The 25,402-nt window shown below is 51.4% G+C and overlaps 1 protein-coding gene across 1 annotated transcript in view; it reads left to right on the top strand.

The window, feature by feature from the left end:
* The window catches only part of LOC109318515 (serine/threonine-protein phosphatase 6 regulatory ankyrin repeat subunit A-like), a 67,155-nt gene that overhangs the window by 21,686 nt on the left and 20,067 nt on the right, over nucleotides 1–25,402 (top strand). Inside the window, exons 8-20 of the mRNA XM_019547868.1 lie at nucleotides 1,802–1,900; nucleotides 2,556–2,756; nucleotides 5,499–5,600; nucleotides 5,691–5,789; nucleotides 10,222–10,350; nucleotides 11,138–11,266; nucleotides 13,331–13,447; nucleotides 15,083–15,181; nucleotides 15,830–16,030; nucleotides 18,324–18,422; nucleotides 21,960–22,166; nucleotides 24,094–24,195; nucleotides 24,750–24,848. Coding sequence (XP_019403413.1) covers nucleotides 1,802–1,900; nucleotides 2,556–2,756; nucleotides 5,499–5,600; nucleotides 5,691–5,789; nucleotides 10,222–10,350; nucleotides 11,138–11,266; nucleotides 13,331–13,447; nucleotides 15,083–15,181; nucleotides 15,830–16,030; nucleotides 18,324–18,422; nucleotides 21,960–22,166; nucleotides 24,094–24,195; nucleotides 24,750–24,848 — 1,683 coding nt within the window. The remainder of the gene's footprint in view (nucleotides 1–1,801; nucleotides 1,901–2,555; nucleotides 2,757–5,498; nucleotides 5,601–5,690; nucleotides 5,790–10,221; nucleotides 10,351–11,137; nucleotides 11,267–13,330; nucleotides 13,448–15,082; nucleotides 15,182–15,829; nucleotides 16,031–18,323; nucleotides 18,423–21,959; nucleotides 22,167–24,093; nucleotides 24,196–24,749; nucleotides 24,849–25,402) is intronic.

Raw genomic sequence — 25,402 nt, 5'->3', positions numbered from 1 at the left:
GTGATTTCATGAATTGCATTTGTGATCCTTACCCCATGCATAGCTTACACTATGCTAATATACTTGACGAATTATGCTTTCAATCCCCATTGATAGTTTGCTTCTGGCAGGTGTATATCCAAAGTTATTGAAGTGTAGAGTTGCACAAGGACTTTATAAAAAGCCCTGTCTCTCAATCCCTAGAGTTCACCCAAGAAGGTCTAGGCCTCTCCCCAATTTCTGCTGTGTGACTTTAGGGTCCAGACTAGATTTTGGCTCTGGAGGCAGAAATCTCAGTCTCGCCAGCCCCTGACCAAACCTTGCAGCTCCAGGGAAGAGAGCCTCTGTGAACTTGCCAGATCTCAGAAATGAGGCAAAAGAAATGAAATACGTGGTCTGCTCTCTCTGTGAAAATTAAATGTCTGTAATTGTCGACCATCCCGAAATGGCTCTCCCCACAAGGGGGGAGGCATAATGCAGAAATAAGATTTATGACACAGGGGAGATCATATAAGAAGAAATAACTGACAACTATGGAGACAGGAATCGCACAAGAAATTAAACAGAAAGTCTCACCATTTCTCTAATAAGAATCAGCTTCTGAGCAATTTCTTTAATTGTTGTCTTCAGCCCTCACAGCTTTTGTCAGGTACATTCATACCAAATACTGTGATTCACACAAACATAAAAATGATAAAACTGAATGTAGCTCAGCATTAGTTATAAATGGAGGCCCAACATGACCGTATTAAATCCAGCTTGGGGCAATATCTATTTCTGATGAGTAATGCACCTTAAAATTAATCATAGAATCATGGAAATAATAGAAAATGGGGGTGGGAAGGGACCTCAGGAGCTCCCATCGAGTCCAAACTCCTGCTTAAAGCAGGACCAGCCCCAACTACATCACCCCAGTCAAGGCTTTGACTACTCAAGGCTTAAAACCCTGCAAGGATGGAGAGTCCACCACCTCTCTGGGTGACCTGTTGCAGTATTTTACTACCCTCCTGGTGAGAAAAGTCTTCCTAATATCTAACCTAAACTTCCCTTGCTGCAACTTGAGCCCATTGCTCCTTGTCCTGCCATCTGCCCCCACTCAGGACAGCCCAGCTCCATCCTCTTTGCAGCCCCCCTGCCAGGAGGGTGAAGACTGCTACAAAATCCCTCCTCAGTTGTCTCTTCTCCAGATTAAATCAGCCCAGTTCCCTCCTTGGATATTTGGTACCTATGATTATGATATGGTGACAACTCCACTGTCACCCACTGATGAAGCATCTTGCCCTCCAGTGGCTGGCCTGGCAAGGGGGTAAAACCCGACCGCTGCAAGTGCCAACTGATAAGTGCCGGGGTCATTTGACCCGAGCATCCTTTCCTGCCTGTGGCAGGGGGTTGGACTTGATGATCTGCTCAGGTCCCTTCCGACCCTAGAAACTATGAAACTATGACAAGTGCCACTACAAGTGCCAGCTTCTCTGCTGGCCCCGTCATAGAGGCTAAAGTCTGGCATGGCGCTCTGCCATCCCCCCCGTGCTGCACATGTCCGCTCTAGCCATGATGCCCATGTTGCATCTCTGCTCCAGCACTAGGATTAACAGGTGGGCCAGCCACAAGGACCCCAAATGCCACTGCAGTGAGGGAGGAGCCCATTCCCCAAGGTACAGCGGGCAGGTGGATGGGGGAAGGAGGGAAGTGCATCATGGCTGAGACACGCGGGGAGAAGTGCGGAGATGGCTCCTTTTCCCGGTCGTTCAACGATGAGCCCTTCTCCCAGTCCAGAGATCCTTGTGTCCTCCCCAACTCATGCTGCCCTTGTTCCCTGCAGGATGGCAGCACTCTCCTCCATGTTGCCTCTGAGCACGGGCACCTGGATACTGCCCTGGCTCTCCTGAAGAAAGGAGTCCCCTTGCACATGCCCAACAAGGTAACCTGGCTTGGAGAGGCAGGCAGAGCTGATGGTAGCTGCGAGACCAGGGCACAAGTTTCCGGGCAAAGCTCGAGTTACTGAACATGTGTTTGGGGTGGAAAACAGCCTTTCTCCTACCCAGGTTTGGACCATTGGTCTGACCCCCTGCTTATGTCTGGTACAGAGGGGATGAGAGAGTTTGTCCTGCTTTCTCGGTTCTACCAGTAGCGAAAAGTGGTGGGTAAAAGAGAAGCGTATGTAATCTAGGCCGGCAACAGCTGTAAACTGACCCTATAAACCCACCAAGGGACAGCTGCTGTGATGGAGCCTGTCATTTGGAAAAGCTCTTGTTTCCCTGAGATCATGTCTCGGTGATCAGCTCAACGAGCAGCAGCATCCTCAGGCATGCCAGGCCGAGGTACCCAAGCTAGCGCCAGGCCTGGATCAGCGTGGCGGCTGCCCTGCTACAACTAGTTTGGGAGCTAGCCCCTGCAAAGCTCACTTGAGCAGCTTTGTACAGATCCTCTTTGCAGCTGTCAAGGCTCTGGCTCTTACCTCCCCGGTACAATCCCTGGCGATGCAATCCTGCCCCAGCAGCTCCCCTGCTCCCCCTCACCCTCACAGCCCTGTTGGAAGGGGTCGACTGCCCTTAAGCATTGTGCCTCTCTTCCAGAAAGGGGTGCTTTGCTTGCATGCTGCTGCCAAGATGGGGCACGCTGCTGTGGTGAAGGCCCTGCTGCAGAAGGGAGCGCAGGTCGATGCCCGCACCAGAGAGAACTACACAGCCCTCCACGTCGCTGCCCAGCACTGCAGGCCGCTGGTGGTCCAGACCCTGCTGGGCTCTGGGGCACAGGTCCAGCCCAAGGGAGGCCAGGTAAGGGTAAGATTTGGGACTCTCCCTCACCAGCCTCTGCAGTCAGTGCTTTGCACACCTGCACTTTTGTAGCAGTGGCGTGAGCTTCCCTATTGGCATCTAGTTTGAGGGCTGCTTGATGCCTGGCATAATGGGGGCACAGGCTGGGAAAGGATCTCCTGCAATGCCATTCTGTGCTGTGTTGCAGGGCCGCCTCCCTTCCCCGGGGTGGATGGGTTTCAAACCCCAGCAGGTTGCTGGTCCTGACTGGGCTGCAGCGGTGTTGCAGCAAACGTGCACGAGAGGGCACTGCAGCACCACATGCCCCAACCTGGTCGGCTCCGAGGACAGCTCAGATATCCTCCGGATGTGGTGGCTGGTGGCCAGCACATTCTCCTGTGCAAGGGGGCATTGCAAACCCTGCCTACGCAAACGGAGCCTCCAGAGGAAATGCTGGGGTGTCTCTAGCTGGGAGAGATCACCAATGATTTGCTAAAGCTAAGAGGATCTCCGTAGCCAGCTCCACTGTGCTGGAACCCCTCGATGCTGGAAAAACAAGGTGTCCCCAAGCAAAGCTGCACTTCACAGGGGTGCGAGAGCCAGCAGCAAAGATGCCCGTGGCAGTGGCTAAAGGGCATTGCCAGGGATGCCGAGGGGCTGACCAGGGAGTGATGGGAAAACCCCAAGAGCAAAATCTGTCCGGGCCTCGACACACTGCATGTTTGCACCAGCCTAGTTTGCATCTGTTTTAGTCACTAATGTAATGACCACCAGGCTCGGGGGCAGACAGGAGTGCAGGTATCCCCACTGAGCAGCAATGAAGCAGGGAGTGTCTTGAGCAAGTGTCTGCCCCAAAATAAGCGGTGACATTGAGAAGGGTGTTGCTTGCACCAGTGAATTTTAACTTGGATTTTTCCCGGCCCTATTTTACACCTGACATGACTAAGTTACAGTGGCGTAGGTTTGTATTGTCTGTACACTCCTTTTAAAGATCACTTACACTGGTATAAACCTGGTGTATCCAGGCCTATAGGCTGGGGGATATTTCCCAAGTGACCTGATGCAACCCTGAAAATCAGAGGCGAGATGTTGTTTTATACCATGTAAGAACCACTCCTGTGAAGACCCTACCGGAGCTCGGCCATCTCCCTTTGTAGTGATTCACCTTGGTTTAGCTCATTAAGTTAATAGGACGGGAAGCTGATGCCTGTCCAGGTTTCCATGGATAACGTCGGCTTTCGAAGGGGCAGCCCAGTGCCGTGGAGAGGGATGGGATGAAACTGCCGAGCAGATGCCGTGTCACTGGAGTGGGTGCCATGCCAGGACCCGGTGGATCCGATCCTCCGCTGGCATTGTCGGGACAAGGGCTGGTTAAAAACAAGCGGTGGATGGGATCAGTTTGGCGAATGAGATGAAAATGCAAAGTGACTGTCGCAGAGCTCTCGGGTGCCCTGCAGCTGAGAGCAGGAACGGCTCAGGAGAGACCCCTAGTGGCGGGAGGGGAGAAGCGCAGCTGTCAGTCACCAGGACTGTGCAGGTGCTGGTTGCCCTAGCAACCAGGGAAACCTAGAGCCAGGAAGGGGCGGAGCTTAGCCCTTCTTAAGCCCAGGCAGAAGGCCAGGAGGGCAGTTCCCCTCTGGCAGCCGAGGGAGGAGGAACTCAGCCAGAACAAAGGGGAGAGCGCTGACGGTTGGACCATCCCCTGATTCCTGCTGGGGTCGATGCGCTCGCTCTCTCTCTGGTAGGGAGAGATTCGTGTTTTGACCAGAACGGTCTAGGTTTTATGTTGTAGCCCGGGGGCTTTGCGTTTTGCATTTTCTGTTTCGCCGGAGGACCGGGTGAGGCTATAAGGGGTTGGAGGAGGCCTCATAGGAGCTCCACGATAGCGTGGGGTCTCCTGGCGCCGGAGAGGGCACAGCTTTGTTTGGGGGTGCATTGGCCCAGCCAGGAGCTAGGGGGGGCAGCAAGAAGCCAAACTAAAGGGGGCAGCAGGAAGCCCCAGAGCTAGGGGGCAGCAAGAGGCCTGACTAAAGGGGGCAGCGAGAAGCCCTGGAGCTAGGGGGGCAGTGAGGAGCCCCAAGAGTGAGGAGGGGCAGCGAGGAGCCCTGGGAGCAAATGAAGGGCCGAGACATAATAACAAGGCCCAAGTCAGTTCATACCAGCACCATCTGCGAGGCTTGGGCTGCGGTATAAGGGGAGGAAAGGAGTGGCAGATAGTGCCTAAGGCACTGAGACTGAAAATAGGCAGCCTCCCGTTTGATTAAGATCTTCCAATCAATCAAAATAACAACAAGGCATGGCAGGAGAGAAGGCGGACGGTTGGGCCTTGATTGGTGTTGCGGGGCCATGAATAGGCGGCCCTAGGGAGGCACAACTGTCACAGTGACTTTGAGCCCAAGGGAGAAGTTTCGAGCTGGAGCCCACAGACCAGAAGCGGGGCTGGCTCTCACATGGCACAGGCTAGTGGGGTAGGCTAGAAGACTAGAGTCATGTCCTGAGATCCAGGAAAGCCCAAGGAGATTCCCAAAGCCACTGGAAGAGAGGGATGGATACCAGAGACTTGAATGAGCACATGAAAAATGCCAGGCTGGATTTCTCCATCTCTTTGACTCCCCTGTGCCACGCGGGCATGAGATCCACCCAGTCAGAACAGCAGGTTTCTGCCGGGGCGACCAAAGGCCCAGGATGCAAGGCATGGAGGAGAGCAGGGTTCAATGGGGGCAGCGATGATTGTGCTTCTCTGGGTATTCGTGCCTTCTGCAGGCAGAGGAGACCCCCCTGCACATCGCAGCCCGCGTCCAGGAAGGAGAGAAAGTGGCGGAGCTGCTGCTGAACAGCGGAGCTGACGCCAACGTGGAGCAGGAGGTAAAGGCAGGAGCCACATTAAGCGGGGGGGGGTCCAGGTGGGATGAAATGGGTGGATGTAACTCATTGCCTTGCCCCGATGGGCTGCAGAACGGCGAGACGGCCATGCATGTTGCTGCTCGCCACGGCAACCAGAGGATGATCGCTGCCCTGATCGAGGAAGGAGGGACGCTCACCTGGCCATCCAAGGTAGGCAATGCAAAATAACATACCCGGTCCCCTCCAACACACACCCAGATCCTTCTGCAGGATGTGGTGTGATAACAAGGTTTGCTGCAGCAGGTCAACTCGCTGAGCCCGATACGTGGCCCTTCTTAGTCGCTAGGACCTGCCTATATGCCGATCCCAGCAAAACCCTCTGCCCTCTAGTAGCCGGGGTTCCTACAGCCTCAGTTTTACCCTTTGGGATGGGCCTCGGAGCCAAAATATTCCATAATGTTAACATGTGCAAGGTTTAAACAGATCTGTCAAACAAACCCTGAGCTAAATAACCGGGTGATGGAGAGAGCCAGGAATGCATAAGCCTTTCTCTTCTGGAGATCTGGAATTAGCCTTTAGGTGTTAAATGAGCTTTTGGCATGTCTCGGCCAGCTCTGGGGATGTTTCCATGCAGCTCAAAGCCATCGTGCAGCTGGCTGGAACGGGTTTCTAAGAGCAGAGTCTGACTGGGGGGAGACTGCAGGGCTGGACAACGGAGGTGAGGATTGAGATGCAAAGCTGTGTGCGCAGGAAGCGTGGAGCAGCCTGGGACAAAATCAAGATCCTTCCAAACTATATGCAAAAAAAGAGAGACGGAATGAACCCCAGAATAGCTAGTAACTTGGTCCTTAGGGCAGGTATGTGGGAGACGGGAAGCCTGGGTTCGAGTGTTGTCTCTCCCATTCTGCTACAGGAGTGCTCTTGCTAACACCAGGCTATTGGGTACCCTGCAGTCGAGAGATGCAGATATTCAGGCCCAGAGCAAAACACTTGAGCCTCTCTGGACACCCCATTGCTGACCCAAGGGTGGCTGTTCTTAGGCAGCAAACCTTTAAAAGCCTATTTAAATGGGAAACTGCAGACAAAGAAATTACCCACGGACTGGACTGAATTCAGTGTGGTTTGAACAGAGACTATTATCTAGAGCAGGTTTTGTCATTCCTTTGTTCCTATGGGTTTATTGCTTGCTTCCATCCCCCAGCTCTCCCTCCCTGGCTTCTGCATTCAAAGCACTGTCTCCATTTCAGACGATGCTCTGCACGAGTCCTTTCACAGCATCTGATGAAGTGAGCCCGGTCTCGCAAAATCTGATGTTAGAGCAGGGCAACTCCCACAAGAGACACTGAGAGAGACTGGCCTAATCCAGAATAAACCAGGGTAGATTTGCACTTTATAGAGTAACTGAAGCATGTATGTGTGGGTGGGTGAGTGGGTGGGCATGGTGTATGTGTTTATATCAGGGATGGGCAATTATTTTGAGCGGAGGGCCGCTTGCTGAGTTTTGGCGAGCCATCAAGAGCTGCATGAGCCAGGGGCAGATAAATATTAATTTTCTAAAATTTTTAGGGGCCCTGCAAGCCAGATAGAATGGCCTGGTAGGTCGCAATGGGCCCCTAGGCTGCATTTTGCCCACCCCTGGTTTATCTATGTGTATGTATGCACACACGCATACGTGCATACATATATATGTATACATACACACATACATACATATACATATACAAACACATATACATACACACACATTTATATGAATGTATATAGGTATGTGTATATATGTGTCATTTCTCCCTAGGAGAACTTTTGCAATCTTTTCTCCTATGCCTGAAGAAGGGTGCTTGTGCCCAAAAGCTTGCAATGAAAGAATTTCTTTCTTCACAAATAGCTAGTTGGTCTAATAAAAGATATCACCTCTACCACAAGTTCTGATTCCTCGTGTGTGTATACTGTATATATGCATACACACGCACAACCTTTGGTTGGTCTATAAAGTGTAAATATACTCTGGTTTCTTCTGAATTAAGCCTGCCTCTTGTGGGAGTTGTTCTACTTTCACTAAGTCGATATTCTTTGGAGGAGGGATTTGAACCCGGGGCTTCCACCTCCCACGAGACAGCCCTAGCCTGGAGTATTCTGGGAGCACTCTACCTATGTAGTCTTGACCAAAAATGCTATTCGGGACCTGAAAAAAACCCACATTTCATTGGAACTCATATGTTCAGGGAGAAAGATTCGGTCTCAGTGAACCAGCATTTTCTGATTTTTTTTTTTTTTAAAAAAAACCTTTGTTGAAAAAATCCGAGCTCTATGCAGAAGTTTTAACTTTCACTCAAAACTGAACCATGCACCAAACTGCTGGTTTAGGACAAATGGGATCTGAAAAGGCTTTTCACTCTTTTGGCCTATGCTCTTTTGGCTTCCTTATGGGGCAGAAAGATGTCCTGAAAGATTTTGGCTTACTTGGTTCAATATCTGTTTTGCTCTTTACTTTAGAAATATTGGGAATGTCAAAGTTAGTCTGCCTTGGTTTTATTGGAGAATCTCTTAGGGGTTTCAGAGCATATTTTTGTGAGCTCCTTAACGGAGGAAGGCTCCATCTTGAACCAAGACTTCCTTTCTCCAGAACATTAATCACGCATTGCGTTTAAAAAGGGGGACACAAAACACAAAGAAAATGAGGTGATTTCCAAAGTGTCTGATGGCTTCACTCACTGGAAACTTGTGACCGTCACTCGCTACAGAGGTTTGACAGGCAGGGAAAAAAAACCTTTAAAAGCAGAGGTGGCTAAAACATGAAACTTCCTAATGGTTCATAAGAAGGAAAACAGGAGGGAGAGGGACTATTTGGGACTTCTCTGATAGAGAGGGATTTATTTTAAAGAAGTAAAAGGGTCTTTAGCCCAGTTTTCATTTCATTTTTGCTGGCTACATTTGGTGACTAGAGCAAGGGGCAGAAATGACGCACAAATTGGAATAAGTGATCAGAAGCTGGCTCAAATCTGTAACACAACAGAAGTTAAGTGCACATAAACCACTTTCAAAATGGCCAAACATGGTTTAAGGTAAACCTGGATTAGGTTTACCTAGCATCCCAGGATGCTTTGCACCTCCCCCACAACTCACCCCCTCACAGGGTGAGCAGGCTAGCGTTGGCTGTCTCCTCCAGGCCAGCAGGGAGGTGTGCTCTAGCGCCCCAGGTGTTTGGCCTGGGTCACTACAGGCATATGGCTACATTTCTAGAATCAAAAGTGAATGTCTGTTCACTTGCTTATCAGTTCAATCTACGCAGCTTAGACTAACCTGCAAAGACTGAAACAACTCAGCTTTGGGGGTTTGACCGTCTGTACTTAGGCTTGGAGATAGGAAGGCTGGGGTGGCAAAGACCAGTCCTGCTTAGCATTTGGACGTGGAGGCTCACTACCAAAAATCCAGCTGGTGAGTGAATTATAAGCAGTGATTCTGAATGCCAAAGATCTTTAGCACTTCAGTAGGATCCAAGGCACCATCTGGGGACTTCCTGTAGGATACCTGACTCTCTTCCATGACAGCTGATGTCCAAAGGGGATTACGATTTAAAAGAAATAACCTGGGTTGTTGTCATTATCTTCACTGGGATGATAGCTCTGATAGTGTTACAGCCCAGCCCATTGCTTCTCTGAGCATCACTCCGCTGTTAAAAGTGGACCCAGTCACTGGCCCCTTTGGCTTCCAAATCATCCGGTTCTCAGCAGACTCTAGTAAAAGCTTCTAGTTCTGGAGCCTGAGAACCAGCCCTTGGATTCACACCTCTTACAGTTGTAAGTATTACATTAGCATCACGTAATATCAGCCTAAGCTGTTATGGGGTAACAGTGACATTGCATGTTCCTGCAGTGATGCAAGAGCAGAAGAGCTTTGCAGCTTTAACCCTGTTTCATTCATGTTTAAAGTTACGGGTATTTAGCTCAGTTAGATGGCTGTAGAAGCTTGCAGAGATACCAGGTGTATTGACAGGTGATGCACACTGCCCTATGGCAACCCCTCCTCCCCTTTTTCTTCCTCTATGTCCTTATGTTCCTTTTAAAGCAGGTGGAAGTTGTATGTGTCCTCCACAGCTGCACACCCTTCCTGGGGACAGGCAGTGCTCCTGCCTAGCTACCCTGAAACCTCCTAAGTCCACCTGGCAGCTAGCCAGTTACGCTGTCCCAGAATCTCACCTAGGTTGGGACCCTAGGTTCAGAGACAACAGAACAGACGGCAAAGAGCAAAGGCTGAGCAAAGGCATTTCTTAGCCACAGGCACTTCACCCTGAAGGGATTTGAGAGATTGAGATGCCCTCCCTTCCATGCCAGATCTCACCCTGTCTTGCAAGCCTCTTGATCAGGCTAGGGGAAGTCCCTCCTGCCCATCCTCCTCCAAAGTGGCAATGGTCACACCTCTTCATCACTGAACCCTGCTCTTTCCTAGACCCTCTGTCACCTTCAGCCTTATCAGCACTAGGCTGGTTCTCTAGTTTACGCCCAGGTGGCAAGAGGGACTGGGGCTGGGTGTAGACCAGGATGTAGAAAGAAGGGGAGTGTTTTGTGTCATGGTGGGATGCCCGTGCCAACCTTAAGCTTTAGACAGGAGGAGGCTGCCTCTCATCCTTCATCTCCGTTGGCAGGCTGGAGAGTGCCCTCTTCACATTGCAGTACGGCATTGCCACCTGCCAGTGGTAGAGGAGATCCTCAACTACCTGGCCAAGGAGAAGAGCCATGCGGATGCTGTTGCCTGTGCCAGCATGGAAAACGAGGTGAGTGGAGGAGGAGGGAAAAGCTTGCACTTGAGATGAACCTACATATGTGTATCCGTGAGGTGCATGTGTGTGTGGTGGAAGAGGAAGGGTGGCACTGGGGGGATCGAGTTTCTCATGACAAAGCCACAGATGCACCCCTGAGACTTGTAACAGCCCGTGGCAAAGTCTGAGCGACCATCCGAGCAGCGGCCTCCTCCTACGGAGAAGTGAAGAGGAGCACGACACGTGGTCCTCATTTGTATGCTGGGCACCAAACCTGGATGATAACCTTGTCCTTAATCTAGTGGAGCCGGCCAGCACTATTTAAATAGGGCAGTGGCATTTGAATGGCCTTGTCCCAGGGTCCAGGGTATGATCCTGACCCCAAACCCAGGCAAGTCGACAGAATTATTCTTGTTCATGTCCAGGGCTTTTGGAGCAGGCCTTTGAGCCCGTAGCGAGCTCTTGTTCACTCCTTATGTTCCCTGAGCTACCTAGAGGCAGAAGGGCAAATTCCCTTTTGAGGGCCAGACCTTCTCCCACAGGACTGGTGACCCAACTGGGGAAATGGACATTATTGGCTGGCGGTAAGGATAACAGAGGGACCTTGAGCACAGGCCACGATGCGCTGAGGCGAGCTGCGTGTCAACGGGGGAGATTCGGAGGTGGTTGGCTAGGTTTCCTGACTTAGGGAGTTTTTTTTCTCTCGAGCGGTATGCTAGCTCCAAGTGGCTGTGCCTCCAAAAGGGTCTGCCTGGGAGTGTGCCCGGAGGCACCCGCGGTCCTCCTCCCTTCCCTTTTGTAGGCAGGAGAAACTCCCTTGCATGTGGCTGCAGCTGTGAAGAAGGACATGGCCCACTTGGAGAAGGAGGAAACCAAGATTGTTGCCATGCTCCTGGAGTACAAGGCCGACATCTCTCCGACCACTAGGCTGGTACGTGCAACCTGGGGCCCTCGGAGATTGCCGGTTCAGTGCTTGCAAGATGTCGCTGTGTTTTATAGGCTTGGGCAGCCTAGCACGACTGTTCTGAGCTGTGGGGCTGAACTTCAAGGCTAACAGGGCGTAGGTTTTCCCAGCCCCATGCAGTGGCAGTTTTTTGTTTTAGATTTGTCCCAAATGCTCCTGGCAGAAGTCATTTACTCCTGGGGAGTTACTGGCAAACGTACTGCTATCCTTGTCAAAGCAGCTTCTGTGCTCAGCTCTCTTGAAAACATACCCCAAAAAGCCACTGGGATGTTGTTTAGCTTAGCTGTCCCACCTGAGAAAATAATTAAATAGGGAAAAAAAGCCCAGAATGTTTTTAGCACTTTTCTTCCTGAGCACTTTGCCAGTTATATACTCACAGCACCATGGGCAGGCAGCTTTCTCTGAGATCAAACACAGCAGCCAGGGAACAAACTGGGATAGGGCATGCTGCAAAAGCAGAGAGGAAGGAATTGAACTGGGAACGCTCAAACGCACCTTTTTTCTCAGGGAGGCATTTGGGGATCTTTGGGTCATAGTCTCAGCTGGTGTAAATCAGTGCATCTCCCTGGACCTCTCTGCAGCTATGGGGCTTTCATCAGCTGAGGTTTCATAACATCATAGAAAAGGAGGGCTGGAAGGGACCTTAGGAGGTCACATGTAGTCCAACCCCCTGCTCAAAACAGGGCCAGCCCCAACTACGTCAGCCCAGCCAGGACTTTGTCTAGCCAGGTTTTGAAAACCTCCAAGGATGGAGATTGCACCACCTCTGTGAGTAACCTGTTCCTGTGTTTTACTACCCTCCTAGTGAGAAAATTCTTCCTAATATCTCACCTAAACTCCCCTTGCTGCAACTTGAGCCCATTGCTGCTTGTCCCATCATCTGCCCTCACTGAGACCAGCCCAGCTCCATCCTCTCTGCAGCCCCCCTGCAGGGAGGTGAAGGCTGCTATTAAATCCCCCCTCAATCGTCTCTCCTCTAGACTGAATAAGCCCGGTTCCCTCAGCCTCCCCTCATAAGTCACATCCCCCAGCCCTCCAATGATTTTCATTGTCCTCCTTTGAACTCTCTCCACTTTCTGCACATCCTGTCTATAGTGGGGGGCCCAAAACTGGACACAGGACTACAGATGTGGCCTCATCAGTGCTGAATAGAGGGGGGAAATCACTTCCCTTGATCTGCTGGCAACGCTCCTACCGATGCAGCCCAGGATGCTGGTAGCCTTCTTGGCACCAAGGACACACTGCTGGCCCCTGTTCAGCTTCTTGTCCCCTGTCACCCCCATGTCCTTTTCCAGCCAGTCACCCCCAGCCTGTCCCGGTGCATGGGATTGCTCCTTCCTAAGTGCAGGACTTTGCACTTGTCCTTGTTGAACCTCATGAGATGCCTTTTGGACCTCATTTGTCGAGGTCATTCTGAATCCTAACCCTGCTTTCCAGCATATCTACTACTCCCCCCAGCTTGCTGTCATCTGCAGACTTGCTGTGGGTGCACTCTATGCCATCTCCAGGTCATTGATGAAGACACTGATTTCAACCAACGGATTAATGTTCAAGATGTCCTTCTAGAGCAGGTGGCCGGCAAATTTCTCAGACTAAGGGTCTGGCCCCATAACAAGTGAACACTGTTATTCACATTGCTTGTGCAGTATGATGGAAGTTACCCAGTGTCCCAAGTAGACAGATGACCTGCTATCCCAGCATAGCTGCTGTAGGAGACACTATTACAGTGCCTAGTCATTGGGTGGTGGGAGGAGCAGGTAGGATCCTGTTTGCATGGAGCAAATGGTCGCCCCAGGATAAATACAGACACGTGACACCTGCACTGATGTATTTTTTAACTGCTGTTTTTATTCTAAAGTTAAATCCTTCACCCAACTCGAGTAAGCTACCCCAGCGAAGGAGTTTCTATTGTGTCCCCTCCCTCTTCACACTGGCACAAATACTATTATCCTAGCATAAATGTGTGTCTGATCTTCACATGGATGCATGGAACAAAGTCCCTGATTTCCTTTGCTTCTGTCTCTGTTGCAGTCACGCGAGACCCCCCTGCATTACTGCGCCCGAGTGGGCAATGCAGATGTGCTGCTGGAGATGCTGAAGCACATTAGCACCCATCAGATGCAGCAGGCCATTAACAAGCAAGCCAAGGTACTTCTGCCCTCCTTGTCTTTGCCTTCTCAGCTGCTTTGGATACAGGAGAAGTGTCTCTCAACAGGAACAATGCTTTGGAGACTTACACTGCAGGGGAAAGCAGATGAGTGAGTAACTCCTGCTTTGCATTGAGCAGCCTGTGCAAACATCTAGACAGGCAGACCTCCAGGCATCTTGGAGCAGTGGATCACTGCCAACCCCGGCCCCTTCTTGCAGACATCCATGCATGCCAACCATCAAAGCTTAGCATGAAGGAGAGGCACAGTAATGGTCTGGGGCTCCTTTCCAGGCCTCGTGGATCACGTTTCAGGAATTGCTGATCTAGACTTTATATCCTGGGCAATCTTCAGTCTGAATAACCGGAGGAAATGGTGAACAGCCAGCATGTGCGGATGCTGCCAAATTAACAGGAGCACTGCAGAAGGGTCCTTCCCATTTGAGTCAGTGACAGGCTCGGGTCCCTAGTCAACAGATAAAATAGTAGGGCTCTGCAAAGCTTCAGTCGCTGATTCAGTGTGAAGGAGATCTGGCCCGATTTGGCAGCCGAATCTCCAAATCCGAATCCGATCAGAAGACCCACTAATCTCTCCGAATCGATTTGAAGAGATTTGATGGTTTGGCCATATACACAGCTTTATATGCTTTTTCTGCATACCTCCAGGTATATAAAAAAAAAACATATAAAGCTGTGTCTATGGCCAAATCACTGATTCTTTCAATCAGAATTGAACCTTCAGATTCAGATTTGGCCAGATCGAATCGGGACGGTGATCCGAATCAGCAAGTCAAATCGGTGTCCCCAGAATTGGGCCGAATCTGAATCAAGTACTGCCCGACTCATGCACCCCTATAAAATAGCATCCTGTAATCATGGGTAACCACACTGATGCCTGCCTTATCTCTTTAACTCCCCTGAGGGATTTCCCCTAGGGTGAGTGATCTCTGTGGAAGGTGCCAGGCTGGGACTGAGGGGTGGGGGGAAGGCCCAGACTACAATGTCTCGAAAGGAGGGTTCAGGTTAGCTGCCCACAACGCGAGGAAAGCGCAGAAGGAGAGACAGATAATGGGCATCATCTCAGCTGGAGCTTCCTTTTCCTGTCCGGTGGAGCCCACCATTTGTGTCTCCTTCGGTGCTTCGTGCATGCGGAGCAGCAAGAGGATGGAGAAGGGAAAGGGCAGCTTGAATCACCTGCGGTGGTTGAAGGTAATCCTTAGATTCACCCCATCTAGAGGCATAGATGTATAGAGGGATGGTGAGGCTTAAGGAGCCTCTTGGTGATGGGTTCAAATCTCTGCGGGGTGGGTGGTAGCTGCAAGTCAGTGCCACCTGATGGCCAGCACGAAACAAGCCAGCAATCCTTCTCCTAATATGTAGGAAACCAGTATTAATTGGCAACCACCTCAGAAGAGAGGTCTGCAGTGTAACGCTACTGAATGCACTGCTGTTAAAGGGGATCTCTCCAGCAATGGTTGTGAAGGTACTATGAGATGAGGCGCTCCCCAGGCCATGTTTTCTGGGTGGTTTCTGATCTGACACCTTTCCTCCACCCCACTTTGACAGCATGCATTAAGACCAGAAAGTGCTGGCTGTGTCTCTCTGAGGTCAGCCTCCTCTCTGCCTTCCTTCTCCAGAATGGCTGGTCCCCTCTGCTGGTGGCAGCTGCGCAAGGACACACTGCGGTCGTGAGGATCCTGCTACAGACCCATGCCCGTGTTGATGTGTTCGACGAGGTAGTGCACACGCCTTGCTGATACCGCTGCAGCCCTGTCAGGGCAGGGGGCTGGAGAAGGAGGATCCCGTGTCTTCTGCTCCTGATGGACAGGGCAGCGCTGACAGAAGTGCAGATGTGGTTCGAGGGTGCCGGTGGCAGGGCGTGATAGCTCCAGACTCACACTCCTTGCAAATATAGCTTCAGAATCAATCCGGTTGGACAAACCTCCCTGGCTCTCATTGGGGGTTGGATGATGAGTGGGATGTGGGTTTGGGGAAGGTGCAGTGAATTCACGTGCTGCAGACAACACACAAAGGACCATCTAAATTCCCAGGCAGTGGGGGGTTGAACTGATATCCAGGACCACAGGCCTCTCACACTTGATCTTTTCGCTATGGCAGTAGTAGGTGCTATATGGTCTCCACGGGTTCAGCCACTGCAGAGCAGCATTGCTCACTCATATACCCATGCCCAAAGCCTGTACTATGATGCATTGCTTTGACTATAGGTGAAACTCCCCAGTGGTTTCCTCTGACGGTGTCTGTTATACTCTAGCCCCAATGAGAAAAGGCCAGGCATAAACTCCCTGGCTCTGTGGGCCTCTCTGCTTGGGTTTTTTTGGACTCAGTGTATGATGTAGCAGCTGCTTTTGTGGCTTTTTTTGCAGCAAGGGAAAGCTGCCTTGCACCTAGCAGCAGAAAACGGCCATGACCAGATCGCAGACCTCCTGCTGTGGTACAAGGCCTTCGTGAATGCCAGGACCAAGCTGGGCCTGACGCCCCTTCACCTGAGTGCTCAAAACGGCTACAACCACCTGGTCAAACTCCTAGTGGAGACTCACCTGGCCAGCATTGATGCTATGACCTTGGTAAGGAGGGGGGATTGTGGGGATTAACTGGGTGCACACCAGGGAAAGGAATGCAACTTTTTGAGCTGAGAACAGCTTAGGCTGAATTGTCCCTCTGTGAGCAGCCTTCAGGACCTGAAGGGATTACACCAGCGTCCAGGCATGGTGGAAAGGCTCTCAGTGGGGTCTCAATAGCTGGAAGTGGTGAGTGAGGGTTTGAAGTGGTAATTTGGGGAAATGCCACAGTAAATAGTTTCCTGGGACTTGATTCACTGCCTTAAGAGGCCTCTTCCAGTCCTACATCCCCGTGTATCCAAATGCAACCAATCCAACTGTGGCAAGGGTGCCTGTGTGCTGGTCACCTCCTCGGTGATGCTCTCAGCCAGCTACTTGGTCTCATTTTTGAGAAATGAGAAAATAGAATGAGCAAGAGGCCAAAAGGAAGCAGCTTTTGAGGCCAAAGCTCTGAGTGACAGAAGCAAACAAGCTGCCAGAAGTCCGGGAGGGTTTATTTAAAAATGTATTCTGAGGTTGTAGAAACTCAAGTGCAAATAACACTGAGTCCAAAACAGAGCTCCTGGCTGACACCAGCTGGAGAGATATGTATCCCTTCAGAGAGGTGTTCACGACAAATGCAAGTCGGTCCCTTCGGGATCTCAGAGGGTTTTGGGTAAATGGCAGCATCCCAGAGGTTAAGTTAGATACCAGTGTCCACATTCTCTCCTCCTGCCCTTTCCCGACCCCACTCTACATGAGAGCTTGGCCTTACATTTTAATGAGCGTTGTTGCTGAAGGCTGGCTCTACTCAGCTGGGACATAAATAGCTCCTGTGTCCAGGCTCTGTGAAAAGGAGGCACGGAGCTATGTCAAAGCAGCAGAAAAGTGCCTCCATTCTTCCACCCCCCACACGTGCATCTCCCAATGGACACGGTTTCTCAGACACTTTGGATATGTTTGGAAGTGCTCTAACAAGGATCCCAGAAAAGATTCCCCAAGGACCCAGGGAAGTTACCAAATGCAGGCAGCCAAGCCCATGCCTGTTGGGAAGGAATGAATTGGTTCTCTGGGTGGTGTCCATCCCCACTACCACACTCCTCACTCTCCAATGGTGCCCATCCTGCTGTAGCTCTGCCCTGTTTTTCTCAGGGTTGATAAATGGCCTGGGATCTCCATCATTGTTCTTTATGCTTGGGAATGCCCAGAGCCATGGTGACCTTTTATGGGGCACTAACCCCCGCATATCCAGCTCAGGGAGGATTGCCCTGGGACTGGCATGGTGCAACAGTGGCATACACCTGCCTTCCAAGGACTTCTTAGTCAGCCCTGCTGCAGAAGACAAGAGAGATTTGGGAGTTAGTGTTTCAGGCCCTCCACAAGCAGTGCTGTGGAAATCCTAGGTCTGCCTGTGGTGTGTAAGGTGTGTAAGCTGAAGGGAAGTTGCCATAACTAAGGTTGGCATCGAGGGATATCTAAATTATGCCAAAGTCAGCCTCTGGAGCAAACCAGGGTCAAGAGGGTCTAATCCATTCCTCGCATGGGCCTGGCAGGTCTGTTCTGTCTCTCTAGGAGGTGCTCAGTATAGGACCTCATCCAAGGAAATATGTGGAGGCTCTGAGGCAAGCACCCGCATCTCCTGAGGGTGGCAGGGTCACTGGTGGTTTCCTCAGTCACTCATGCCTCAGCTAAACAAGAGGCTTGATGCTGACCTACCAGCGAGCACACTTGAAAAGCCCAGTGTGGACAAGGCCCTTGCCTTTAATGCAGGCCCAGCTAGTAAAGCTAAAGTCAAAGGGACTGTCTAAGCTTTCACCTAACCAGTTTGGAACATCTTTGAAATAGCAGGTCTTCCATGCACTAGACTTTTCTCATGCATGTTAAGTTAGTATGTGCTACGATTGCACCATTAAAATCCTCTGCCTCATCTTGATTAATATTTGCTAACATGTGGGGTATGAGGTAACCCCAGAAAAGACGGGACAGTGTGTGGCTTTTACACTTGATAAGAAATCAAGATAAACTCGAGTTTCCTCCAGATCTTTGCCCCGGTGTAATATATGTGAAAGCCACATCTCTTCTAGGATGGTATCTACTGTTGGTTGCCATGCATTAGCCAACATGTGACAAGCAACTCCCTTTTGGCCTAGTGAAGAGGCACCCATAGTCCTGACGAGGCCAGAAGCAGACAGCAGAAGTCCCTGCCCATACTGCTATGCACATGGGTCCTTTCCTGAGGCCCCATGGCCTAGCTGGGAGAAATGCATGCAGCAGCAGCACATGCTGGGGGGCAAACTACCTTTTTTGTCTTCCTGTGCAGAGCAAGCGGACCCCGTTGCACCTGGCGGCGCTGAACGGGCAGCTGGATGTGTGTGCCAGCCTGCTGAGCCTAGGTGCCGATGTGAATGCTTCAGACATTGTAAGTGTCCCGTCTGCAGGGAGCCCCGAACAGAGGAGCCCTTCTCCCTAACAGCTGCTCACCGCTGCAGCCCTTGGGGGCAGCTTCACAAGCTCAAGTGAAACAAGTGCATGTTCTTGAGCAAAACATCCTGCAGTTCAGAAGGTCCCGCTTGGGCTGCCAAAGAAAAAATAGTTTCATTTTTCCTTGTATCCTTCAGGCTTTTTATGTCTGGAAACAACCCAGGGCCTTGATATTACCCACAAGGCTTCTCTTCCCCATCCCGTATTTCAGCTCTAGTTTTCCTGATGCCAGCGAGGGGAGCGGGGATGCTAGGCTAAGTTGCAAGCCTATTTTGGTTGCTGGTTAGATACTGCTTCACCTCTTTTATCCTTCTAATGGGCAGTTATTGCCATTCAGCTCCAAATCCTATAGCCCTTTGATTATGAGACCCTTGTGACTCCTCTGTTGGAGCCCTCTCTAAACAAACAACACTCACCCGTCCTACACCCACCTCCATGGACCTACAAGCACTGACTAGCTTACCTGCTTCAGGCAGTGATCCTATCCACATCTGGAGGTGCTGCGAGGAAATGTACAGCTAAGTGGCTTGAGGATTAGGGTTAGAACTTGTATGTCCTGGGTCCCGGGCCTTGGACCCATGGCATGTTTACACGGGCATAACTGGCCTTCATAGCAGTATACGAAGGAGGGGGTGTCCAGGGCACAGCTCCCACCTTGTCACTAACCCTGCTGTAGAAAAACCCCAGGCAAAAATCAGAGGCAAAACTGCCCTGCATGTGACACTGTTGTAGGTGCTTTGTGTCCGCAGCTTACCCAGCGGTAGCTGTTTGCCTAAGCCCTAGGTGCTCTACCAGGTGCTGGAGTTATCTGTTGCCTGTCTCAACACAACTGCCTCATCCCTTGGAAAGATGCTGCATAATGCCATCCAATTTAATCTCAGTGTGTGTGGGCTGAAATCAGCCCGGTTCCCTTTCCTGGCTCTGAGTTGCTCTCAGTTGTTAGCAGTATACCACGATGACCCACTGTCTTGAACCCTTTGCTGTCTTGAACCGGATCCATCCCTGGCTCTGAGTTGCTCTCAGTTGTTAGCAGTATACCACGATGACCCACTGTCCCGCAGGAGACAGCCTCTTCCTAGAGGAGGCAGGTCTGGGGAGGGCCTGTTGTGAGGTCCAGACGGAGGCAGCATCAGCTAAAAAACGCCTCTGCTGTTCCCCAAAGACGCGTTTATTATGGCAGGGAAGAAGCCTTGTCTAAAGGTTAAAGCACAGGACCAGGCAGGGCGCGGGGAGGTCTAGGTGCTATCCCTGGTGCTTCACCACCAATTTCCTTTTTGGTCGTAGGCTATTGACTTTGCTTCCCTGTGCCTCAGTTTCCCTTCCAGCAAACTGGCATCAGCGATGCCTCGGAGGACTGTGGCAAGGCTGAATTCACTAGTACGGGCTTCCCAGAGGGAAGATGAGATTGAGATGCGGAGGGTTGTTCTTGTGCTGATGGGAGGATTTACATCTCCCAGCCTGCACGCCAGATATCACTCATCGTGTCTTGCGGCTCTGCTTTATGTCCGACGTTGCTTTTCCCCCCCTACGTATAGATATTTTATTGCAAACTTTCTGGGCTGGCTTTTACGACCGGATATTTCACTCTCTGGCCTGCTTCCACAGCTGATTTTCCTGTCACTCTCCCCATCAGTTTCTCAGCTAAAAATAACAGTAAGAGTCATGCTTTAGAAAACAGCCTACCTTTGTGTCCTTGGAAAGCAGGGCTGATCGGGGCAGAAAATACAACTTTAGAAAGGCACAGCACCAGCATTAAGTCACGGTTAGCGAGGTGTTGAATTGTTACTTATCTTTTAAGCAAAAGGGCTGTCCTGCAATGAGATCCTCTTGGCATAGAGCTGGAGGACAAGCATGAGTTACACTTCCCTGACGTATGAACAGGCTAGAGACTGCTGTTTTACACCATGGCATAAAATCCTAAGGGATTGCCCATAGGCCGAGGATTGGGGAATAAATGTGCTCGGGCTTGCCCTGCACTCGTGATGGTTCCTCCTCCAGAAATAAGCTCTGTGCTGAGAGGGAAAAGGCAACTCCCACCAGCTTTAAACCAAGCTGAAAGCACATTTTCCCACTGGGGAAATTCTCAGCTGTGGGCAGAAAGTGGAGAATCTGACTGAATAGGGCTGGGTGGAGAGTCCTGGATGCCCAAGTCCGGAGTATAGACACAAACGTGGTACGGTAGGGTGCAAGTTTCCATCACCACATCCACAGGCTTTGACTATAATCCCCAGGGCCGCTACTGAGAAGAGGACAGGTAGTTCTCCAGGACTCTTCCAGTCCTCGGTGCTTCTGATGAGACAGTCAGCAAATAAATCAGTTGGCACTGATTTATATTTGGAAGTGCAGCTGCCGGTCCTTCACCACGCCTGAGTCGCAGACGAGCTCTGTGCGTGCACGCACCTCCCATAAATACGGCAGGCGGGGAAGCTGGCTTCAAAGACCATGTAAAGGGTCCAAACTTCTAATGAGTGCTATGTTGGGTTGCATTTGTATTACATCCGTTGCCCCTTTGGCCCAAGGTGTTAGCCAGCATTTGGATGAGAAATTGATGAGGATGGTAGATAAATTCTTGGTACAATCTAGTTTCCTTTGAAAAAAATGTCCCCAAAGTGCTATTTTCCTGAACACGGGAGAAATGAAGCGCAGGCAGTTTCTCTGCTCAGAAATCCTGAGGTCTGCTACTCCAGCAAGCTCTCGTTTCCAAGAAGCTCTGTCTCTCAGCACCCCACATTCACAGCTGCTGTCCCTGGCTTTGCTGTCATCTGCCCCCTGCGTGCCCTGCTAGAGAAGCCCCCTGCCGTGAGCCCAGTTCCTCTGCCGGGCATCTCAAGAGCTCAGAGATGAGCTCCTGGCTCACTCGTCCTGAGAACCATCTTCTCAAGAGTGGAGGTTCAGTGCTGCTGGCACACAGGTATCTCCGTGAGCAGTGATCAAAGCCAGAAAACAGGGTTTTGAGGGGTTTTGGTTGGAGGGTTTTTTGCTCGCGCTGATGCCTAAATATAGACATAGACATTAGGGGCTAGAAGAGACCTCGTGAGATCATCATAGACGTGACAAGGGACTGCCACCCTTTCCTTTTCCCTTGTACCCACGCTTTTTTGCCAGTCAAAAAATTAGCAACCCACCCTGCTTTGCTGACTGAAAAAGCAGAACCTTGGCCCCAGGTGCTGGAGGTTAAAAGTCTTTTCCATTCACTCCTTTGTAGACATGCAGTTGATTTTCTTTCAAGCAACTTGGCCAAAATCATCGTGGGTCTACCCAAAACATGACCCCTGTCTGAGCTTGCAGTCTTCCAAGGAGCTGTTTTCAGCATGTTGAAATGTGAACCTCCGAACTTGGGGGAAAACCTCCTTTGCAGTGAGACTGTCTTGGCATGCGCGAGAGAAACCAATGCAGCCCAGCCCCCGAGCTATTGGCTACTCGGTTGCAGTGTCATTGCGTCCTGAGCCTGATCTGATTTTTTTTTTTCCCGCAGCAAGGGCAAACGCCACTGCACCTGGCTGCTGAGAACGACCATTCGGAAGTGGTGAAGGTCTTTCTGAAGCACAAGCCCGAACTGGCGACGTCAGCAAACGTGGAAGGATCTACCTGTGCCCACATTGCCGCTTCCAGGGGCAGCATCGCGGTGGTCAAGGAGCTGCTGAAGTTTAATAAAGCCGGGGTAACCACCGCGCGCAACAAGGTCAGTCACTGGGTCCTCTGGGTTCACGCATATGAGCCACCAATGCCATGTATGAACATGAGCCACCCATGCCATGTTGCAGCTGGTCAAGCAAACCAAACTCTGGCTTGCATCCGTAGATGCTTCTCAAGTAAATCCCAGGATGTCATCCTCCCGCTGTACTTGGGGGATCTCAAGTAAATCCCCCTCCGCTGTACTTGGGGGATCTCAAGTAAATCCCAGGATGTCATCCTCCCGCCACAGCAGGAGTACTGCATCCAATTCTGGGCTCCCCAATTCAAGAAGGATGCAGAGAAGTTTTGACAAGTCCAGAAGAGAGCCGCATGGGTGATCAGAGGGCAGGAGAGCAGGCCTTATGAAGAGTGGCTGAGAGCCATGGGACTCTTCAGCCTGGAAAAGCGCAAGCTCAGGGGTGACCTGGTGGCAGCCTGTAAGTACATCGGGGTGTGCATCAGGAGCTGGGGGAATGCCTGTTCACCAGAGCGCCCCAAGGGATGACGAGGTCGAACGGTCACAAACTCCTGCAAGACCGTTTCAGGCTGGACATTAGGAAAAATTTCTTTACTGTCCGAGCCCCCAAGGCCTGGAACGGACCGCCGCTGGAGGTGGTGCAAGCACCTACTCTGCACTCCTTTAAGAAGCGTTTGGACACTGATCTTGCTGGGATCCTTTGACCCCAGCTGACTTCCTGCCCCTGGGGCGGGGGGCTGGACTCGATGATGTCCCGAGGTCCCTTCCAGCCCCAGTGTCTGTGTCTATGACATCTCTACAGCCGGATTGTGCTGAGCAGAGCGGATCCAAGAGTCTGTCTGCAAAGCTGGAGGAGGCCCAGAAGGATTAGGAAGTAGAGAGTTAGTATAAAAAAATAGATTTCCACCCTGGATGCTCTCTGGGGTTATCTTGAACAAGATGCTGGACCTATAAAAAGGGAGAGGGGTCTTACCCCACCTACCCCCTTCTGCTGAAACCTGCGGTTGTGTCCCGGCTAGGTACAGCTGGGTAATTCTTGGGGCCTGATTTATGCTTATTGCATGGCCACAGGGCTTTAGCTGCAGAAGTACCCCCGGTCATGTTGAGTGAAAATGGCAGATGGCAGCTTTACCTTAAGAGCTGCTCTTCTGCCTTAGAAACACGTGGCGCTTGTCGAAGCCAGCATCTGCCAAAGCAAATGAAGACTTTGCATACGCCCTGCAGGCTCAGCTGTTTCTCACGATGACACGAAAGCAGAAATGCCTTCAGTCAAAGTCTCACAGACACACACAGAGGAGGGGAATCGCTCCAGTAACTGCTCACAACGCGGTATCTCGCGGCTTGTGCTTGGCCAACGCAGGCTTGAGCCATAGATGTGGGACCAGAATCTCACCTTCCCATGTCTTCCTGAATATTTCAGTCTGGGGCTGGGTTTGGGGAATGTGCCCGTGCATCTGAGGAAGCCTGTTTTCCACATGTCCCTTGGTGGCATGCTCTTTGCCAGCTCCGTGACCGCCTTGAGCTTTTTTTCAGTACGGCCTCCTACTACTTGCATCTACACTGCGCTCCAGGGGCTGCCTGAAGGGCTTTGGCTGCGGGGGTGTTTGCTCCACGTGCGTCCCTTGAAGGGACACTACTAGCTGATTTCTGTTTGCCAGGACAAAAAGAGGGTTGGGATTGCCTCCCAGCCTCCCCATTTAAATGCAACACAGGCTATTTGCACTTCTGTGCTCTGCCTGCAGCTTCCAGGAAAATTGTAGGTGGCCTCTGAAAGCTGAAGGGGTGCTGAGCAGACACGGGGTGGAGGCGTTTGAGGGGAATCGGCCATGATGCTAATGCTCTGTCGCGCTAGTCCAATGCAGGATGCTTCCCCTGGCGTTTCTTTCCCATCTCGCACTTCCTATCTCTCCTCTGCTCCCAGGCAGAGGTGCCAACCCGCCCCATCTTTGTGTTGCAGACAAACAACGCTACACCCCTGCACCTGGCAGCCGCCGGCGGGCACTGTGAGGTGGTGAAGGTCCTGCTACAGACCGGTGCTTCTGCTGCGGATGAGGATGGTGTACGTAGCTGCCTACAAGTCGCACAGACTCAGCCATGAAACCCTAGCCCAAGATGCAGAGGGTGGGGAAGCCATGTCCCCACCAGGCTGCAGTGCGTCTTGGAAGGGCATCTCCCTTAGGCAAGGAAGCTGGCCTCCCTAGTAGTCACACTCGCACTCTTTTTTCTAGTATTGATTTGTACCCATGTAAATGGGGGGCAAGGGTCTGGGTTCACCCCCCAAACTATCATTGCTATAAAGCAGTCCTCAGTCTTGGTGCTTCCCGCTTCACCCCACTCCAGTGTATCGCTCGGCCTGGTCCCAGGATGGTGACCCTGAAACTTCAACACCATGAGAGGGCTGTGACACGGCAGCTTGCTCTGTCGAGGGCTGCAGGTGTCACAGCCCCCTGTCACCAGCCGTGAGAGAAGACTTGCCTGCTTCTCCCCCATGGTGCTTCCAGGCTAATGCTGGTCTCCATTTTCGGCCCATTATTGCCCATGTCTGCATGCCCGACGGCGCTTCAGCAAGCAGCGGATGGAGACTTACGATGCTCCCTGTCTGCTTCTCATTAGGAAGGACTGACAGCAATCCATCTGGCAGCCAAGCACGGGCACATCAATGTCCTGGAAGCCTTAAGGGGCAGCATTTCTTGCAGGATCACCAGTACAAAGGTGAGCAGACACCTCCGATTCACACAGCAAGCACCTTTCTGCACCCTGGCGCCCATGCAGGAGTTCGGGACGTGAAGGCAGGTTTGACGCATGTCTGTCGCGAACCAAGCTTTTTTTTAAGGGCGCAGCTCAGGTTGTGATAAACATCGTGAACTGGTTGCATGTGCAGCCATAGCCAAAGCCAAGCAGAGATGCACTGCAGCGAATGAGGGATACAGCTGCTTGCTCTACTGTAAAGCTTAGCCTAGATTCCCCTTTGTGGTAAGTATTGTGTGCACGCCTACTGAGAAACAGCACCTGCCCCAAGAGGCTGAGAGGCTGAAAAAACAGCAAAGGTGAGAGCAAGGAGTCACAGGATCATAGAAAAGGAGGGCTGGAAGGGAGCTCAGGAGGTCACATCTAGTCCAACCCCTGCTCCAAGCAGGACCAGCCCCAACCACAGCATCCCAGCCAAGGCTTTGTCAAGCTACATCTTAAAAATTTCCAGGGATGGAGATGCCACAACCTCTCTAGGTAACCTGTTCCAGTGCTTTACTACCCTCCTCATGAGAAAC

Source organism: Crocodylus porosus, unplaced genomic scaffold (genome assembly GCF_001723895.1).
Source record: "Crocodylus porosus isolate Cpor-Errol unplaced genomic scaffold, CroPor_comp1, whole genome shotgun sequence".
Classification (NCBI taxonomy): domain Eukaryota; kingdom Metazoa; phylum Chordata; order Crocodylia; family Crocodylidae; genus Crocodylus; species Crocodylus porosus.
Note: the sequence above shows the minus strand (reverse complement) of the source record. Positions and strands in the feature narration are given on the sequence as shown.